Genomic DNA, 6,409 nt, shown 5'->3' with positions numbered 1-6,409 from the left:
AAAAAATTTGTCCTTTCCTCCTCCTTGAGAATTCCAGAACCCTATCTCCTCCTTGAGAGCCCCAGACCCCTTTCTCCTCCTCAGGAACCCTGGACTTATTAACCTGCTTAGGAATTAACTCTCTCAATATGATATTAATATCATATTCTGTAAAGCATATTTTCCATTAAATCTTAAAGACACTTTAATTTTAAAGGATGGAAAAGAAAATTATTTTAAGGCTGTTTTCAAATCAAATGTTCAGAGTCAAGCTTCTTTAAAATGAAATATTGTCACCACCTGATTTCGGATCTGCTTTGTTCTCACCCCATAAATAATGGGGTTAAGAGCAGGGGGGATGACCACATATAAATTAGCCAGGAGGATGTGGATATAACGTGGAATATTGTGTCCAAATCGATGAGTCATAAAGGAGAAAAAGGCTGGAGTGAAGAAAGCCAAAATGACACACACATGGGAACCACAGGTATGAAGAGCTTTGAGTCTGGCCTCCTGGGATGGGAGTCTGAAGACAGCATGTAGAATCTTCACATAAGATATAGCAATCAAAATAACATCCAAAAGTATCATAGAAATAAGGATTAATCCAAACAATATATTGACCTTTATGCTGACACAGGCCAAACGGGCAATGCCCATGTGCTCACAGTAGGTGTGGGGTATAATATTATGTCCACAGAATGAAAGCCTTAGAAGGAGGGATATAAGTGGAAAAACAAAAACCAAATTTTTCAGCATTCCTATTTCCACAATAATACAGGTATTTCTGTTGGTGAGGATTGTGTTATATCGAAGAGGGTGGCAAATGGCAACGTAGCGATCAAAAGCCATGGCTACAAGCATGAATGTTTCAAAGCCTGTAAACAGATGTATGAAGAACATTTGAGTTAAGCATCCCCCAAAGGAAATCACACTGAGGTTAAACCAGAAGATGCCTAGCATTTTGGGAATAGTAGCCGTGGACAGGCCCAGGTCTGTGAGAGCCAAGATGGCTAAAAAATAGAACATGGGCTGGTGAAGACTGTGTTCAGTCTGGATGACAAAGAGGATGGTAAGATTCCCAAGGAGGGCAATCAGATACACTATACAAAATAGAAAGCCAAGCCAGACTTGCATATTTTCCAGTCCTGGAATTCCCAACAACAGGAAAGATGAGGGGTGAATCCATGAGTTATTGGCTGGAGACATATTGGCAAAGGCTTTTGATGGGCACTCTCCACTCATTTGAAGGAATCTTTAATTCTACATAAGGCTTCCCAGTGCCTCATCAATATTGCTAATACTGCAGAAGAACAATAAGATATAAGTGTGTACACTTGCTCTAGAAATATAGAAGAAAGAGCATGTTATTCCACAGACTTCTCTTCCTCTCATTTACTTTCATTGTTATATATGGCACGTGAAGGAGAATATTCCTTAAGAAATGAATGGATATTGAGACATTGGACAAGATAATCTAAATTAGTTTTAGTGAGAAATTAGACCAAGTCAGTTAATATAAGATTCTATACTAGGCTCTAACTTTTTGAAATGCTAATTATAAATTGAGAAAAGATACACACATTCATATCCCACTGATAAATGATTACAGTTTGTGAGCATTGGCATTATTATAGATTTCAGAAGCAGCCTTTAAAACCATTTGCTTAACTAGAAATATTACTCTAACATATGCCCTTGGGAGTTTCCAGTTGAAATCAATGAGCTTTTCCCCCCAGTACTTACTAGGACATATATTTCTTTCTCAACATGCTATGAAAGTAGCACAGACATAGGTACACTGCTGCTGCTGCTGCTGCTGCCAAGTCCCTTCAGTCGTGTCCGACTCTGTGCGACCCCACGGACGGCAGCCCACCAGGCTCCCCCGTCCCTGGGATTCTCCAGGCAAGAACACTGGAGTGGGTTGCCATTGCCTTCTCCAATGCATGAAAGTGAAAAGTGAAAGTGAAGTCGCTCAGTCGTGTCCGACTCTTCCCGACCCCATGGACTGCAGCCTACCAGGCTCCTCCATCCATGGGATTTTCCAGGCAAGAGTACTGGAGTGGGTTGCCATTGCCTTCTACCCTGTGTAAAATAGATAACTGGTGGGAAGCTGCAGCATATATAAGCATATATATTTTTTGCTTCTAAATTTGTGTTATTTCTTACTTTTGTCATCAATGTATGAAGACATGTGCTTTATTCTTTGAAATAGAACCTTACCTTATAAGGTCACTGACTTCACAAAATTCAGTGCTACAAAATTAATTTTAGATATAAAACCATCTCTCTTTTAGCAAGGTTGACTCAAGTTTAAAACTCTGACAACGCTTCAGGCTCCCCATTTTTCCCCTATTTTCTTGCACCAACAACCTGGTCTTACTTCATTTCTAAAACACCTATATCATTATTGTATTGTCATTGTTATAAGAAGGAAGAGAATAATTCTAAAATAATAACATTATACAAGTATTTAAAATTATTTATCTCAGTCTCACAGGGAAATTTCAAATAAATTATATTACTTGGTATTCAGACATGGGAAATCAAGACTGATTCTGGTTCCTGAGTAAGTGGATTTCTTTTTTTTTTTTAATTGGGGGCTAATTACTTTAAAATATTGTACTGATTTTTGCCATACATTGACATAAATCAGCCATGGGTGTTCATGTGTTCCACATCCTGAACCCCACTCTCACCTCCCTCCCCATCCCATCCCTCAGGGTCATCCTAGTGCCCCGGTCCTGAGCGCCCTGTCTCATGCATCAAACCTGGACTGGCAATCTGTTTCATATATGGTAATACACATGTTTGAGTTCTATTCTCTCAACTCACTGCACCCTTGCCTTCTCCCACAGAGTCCAAAAGTCTGTTCTTTACTGTGTCTCTTTTGCTGTCTCACATATTGGGTCATCGTTACCATCTTTCTAAATTCCATATATATGCATTAATATACTGTATTGGCGTTTTACTTTCCGACTTACTTCACTCTGTATAGTAGACTCCAGTTTCATCCACCTTATTTGAACTGATCCAAATGCATTCTTTTTAATAGCTGAGTAATATTCCATTGTGTGTATGCACCACAGCTTTGTTATCCATTCATCTACCAATGGACAGTCACATTGCTTCCATCTCCTAGCTATTGTAAACAGTGCTGTGATGAACATTGGGGTACAAATGTCTCTTTCAATTCTGGTTTCCTCGGAATTCCTGGGTCATACAGTAGTTCTATTTCCAGTTTTTTAAGGAATCTCCACACTGTTCATAGTAGCTGTACTCAAATACAAACTTGAGTTTGCATTCCCACCAACAGTGTAAGAGGATTCCTTTTCTCTGCATCCTCTCCAGCATTTATTGTTTGTAGACTTTTTGATAGCAACCATTCTGATCAGTGTGAGATGGTACCTCATTGTGATTTTTTTAGTCTGAATCGCAGGTGCAGGTCTTAATCCTCAAAACAAAACTGCTTTGTTCCCGTCACCCAGCTCTCTGACCTTCTGGTATTCCCAGCGTTCTGCCCAAATGTGCTTATTTTAGAACTAAGCAGTCAGTTCTTCATTCTTTTTCTTGTGCTACATTAAATTTGTGGTTAGCAATCTCCAGTTTCTTCCAATTACTCTTCCTTGTTCCATGCTACCTCTTGCAAATTTTAACATAATTGGTCTAAATACACATTTCTAAAGAAGAGGGAACCAAATATGAGTGCGTTCTTAATTATAATCCGTGAAAGACAGATTCTCTTCTCTCTTTGAAGAGAATGAAATTGTATTAATAATAAGAGACTTGACCTTTTCTTTGAAGCTAAGGAAGTTAGGGGACATCGCAGTACACTGTTCCATTAAGGTTTTAGGAAATCTATGTAGAAGATTCTAAGAATAAAAGAAGCATGATCCTTTAAGAGAAAAGATAGGAAGCTAAAGTCTCTAAATATCTAAATATATCTGTTGTAAGGTATATACATCAAGGCTGATATGAGGAAGAGAAAGAAGAACCAGCATCATCCTCCCATTAATCTCCCAGGTCTTTTAGTTACTCATGCTCAGAAAGACTTCATGGAACTCAGTGTTGACTTGTTACATTTCTCTCCCAGGACCCTTAATTCTACTCCATAGCTCTCTGTATGGTTATTTAATCAATGTCCGAGTCCCCATGTAATTGTAAGCTTCATGCAGAGTTGCATCAGAGGCCAGGAAGTGGTTTTGTTCATCATTATTTCTCTAGCACAGGATTTGGTGGAAAGCTGTGACTCAAAACATTTATTTTATAAAAAGACTGAATGAGTAGGTAATTATTAATTTTGACTCCTGGTGAAAAGTCCTCATGTTAGAAGAATGGTAACAGATATCACACAGTGTATCTGGCAGTTAAGGATAGAGAAATGAAAAAGAAAACCATAATCCTCAAAAAACGGTACTCTGAGTACATAAGAAAGAGCACTCTGATCAGAGGCTTTCCTGACAAGGAAACTATCAATGGGCCTGTGATGTAATAAAGAGAAAATACAAGGAAGACATTCTAGAGATAATTTTATAAAAGTTATAAAAGCAGGTGATCATGACAATCAAAAACAGGAAGTAAAACATAACTGGTAGATTTGTTGATGCATTACTTGTTCTCTCATGGGACCTCCTGACTATTTGGCTACTCAAATATATCAGTAAAACATCAATAATATAGTTTCATAGTGGTACATTTTCAAAAATCAAAGTTAATCAGTCTTTTGCAATGTCAACTTGTTTTCAACATAAAGTCATCATTTATTCTAAATTAGAGTGCCTAAACAGAATTGTGCAAGAGGCAAAAGGTGATGCCAAAGACTTGTGAGACCTTAAATCAAAACTTTATGAATAAGGCAACAGAAATAAATTAAAAGTAAAAATAGGGGGGAAATTACTGCAAAACAGTCTCATCCTGCATGTCACCTATCTAAAAGATACTTATTCACTCTAAAAGATCTTTATTCCTATATACAATGAACAACAAAACTCAATAAGAGTGCTAAAACCAGAAAGATGTTCAAACAGATATTCTGCAGTCCTGGATAAAGGAGTACGTGTCTGTAAGATCAAAATTGTTCTTTTGCACAACAGTGAACCAGCCTAATTCAGAAGCAACTGTTATATATCAGATATATTTCAACTCAAATGAGATTCGCCTTTCCATTCTATACCAAATAGAACAGGTGGATAGCTAAATAAATAAATAAATACATGTTCATAATTTGGGAAAGAGACTATCATCTTACTTTTTTCTAAATTTGACTCTAAAATGTTTTTTTAATTTTAAGTGGAGAATAATCACTTTACAATATTGTGATGGCTTTGCATACATCAACATGAATTGGCCGTAGGCACACATGTGTCCCCTTCCTCCCAAAGCCCCCTCCCAAGTCTCTCCCCACTCCATCCCTCCAAGTTGTCATGGAACACCAACTTTGGGTGCCCTGCGTGATACATTAAACTCCCACCAGCTATCTATTTTAAATAAGATAATGTATAGGTTTCAATGCTACTCTCTCAAATCATCCCAGCCTCTCCTCCCACTAAGTTCAAAAGTGTGTTCTTAATGTCTGTGTGTATGTACAGGCCATCAAAGGAGACTCTAATATTTTTTTTTAATAATAAATAAACTGGAAGAGCAAGTAATGATTGAGTTCTACAAATAGCTACTTTTACAGGAAAGAAGAGATATGATTTTAAAAACTGATTATTTTTCAACTGTTATGTGTTTTTGTGTGCTCAGTTGCTCAGTCGTGTCCAATTCTTTGTGATCCAATGGACTGTAGCCCACCAGGCTCATGGGATTTTCCAGGCAAGAATACTGGCATGGTTTGCCATTTCCTTCTCCAGGGGATCTTCCCAGCCCAGGGATCAAACCCATGTCTCTTGCATCTACTGCATTGGCAGGCAGATTCTTTACCAGTGGCACCACCTGTTAGTGTTGTGTGTTTTCTGTACAGCTTATATATTTAATGCTAAAGTAAAAAGTGAAAGTGGTTCAGTCATGTCTGACTTTTTGCAACCCCATGGACTATACACTCCGTGGAATTCTCCAGGCCAGAATAATGGAGTGGGTAGTCATCCCCTTCTCCTGGGGATCTTCCCAACCCAGGAATTGAACCCATGTCTCCATCATTGCAGGTGGATTCTTTACCAGCTGAGCCACCAGGTTAAGTCCATTTAACACTAAACTTGCTTGATAATATGGAAGACTAAATCAAGAATGAATATATTTGTAAACAAGGAGTCTTATGTATATAAATCAGCATGGAAATTTCATTGTATGCTTTTAAGAAACTACAAACTATTTGGAATCTCAACGTAATTAAACATATTGAGGCTCTTTATCATATGTTGGTTTGATTTGAAAAAAAATTTTAGAATGTCTATTTTTGGATATTAAATACAAAGTAATATTCCAAAATAAC

General features: G+C 37.7%; 1 protein-coding gene across 1 annotated transcript; it reads right to left on the bottom strand.

The window, feature by feature from the left end:
- Positions 1-246: 246 nt before the first annotated feature.
- On the bottom strand, positions 247-1,188 carry LOC138092536 (olfactory receptor 52E4-like). The gene has a single exon (XM_068988540.1). It carries the CDS (start codon positions 1,186-1,188, stop codon positions 247-249), a length of 942 nt encoding a protein of 313 aa, XP_068844641.1.
- Positions 1,189-6,409: the final 5,221 nt, after the last annotated feature.

Source organism: Capricornis sumatraensis, chromosome 16 (genome assembly GCF_032405125.1).
Source record: "Capricornis sumatraensis isolate serow.1 chromosome 16, serow.2, whole genome shotgun sequence".
NCBI lineage: Eukaryota > Metazoa > Chordata > Mammalia > Artiodactyla > Bovidae > Capricornis > Capricornis sumatraensis.
Note: the sequence above shows the minus strand (reverse complement) of the source record. Positions and strands in the feature narration are given on the sequence as shown.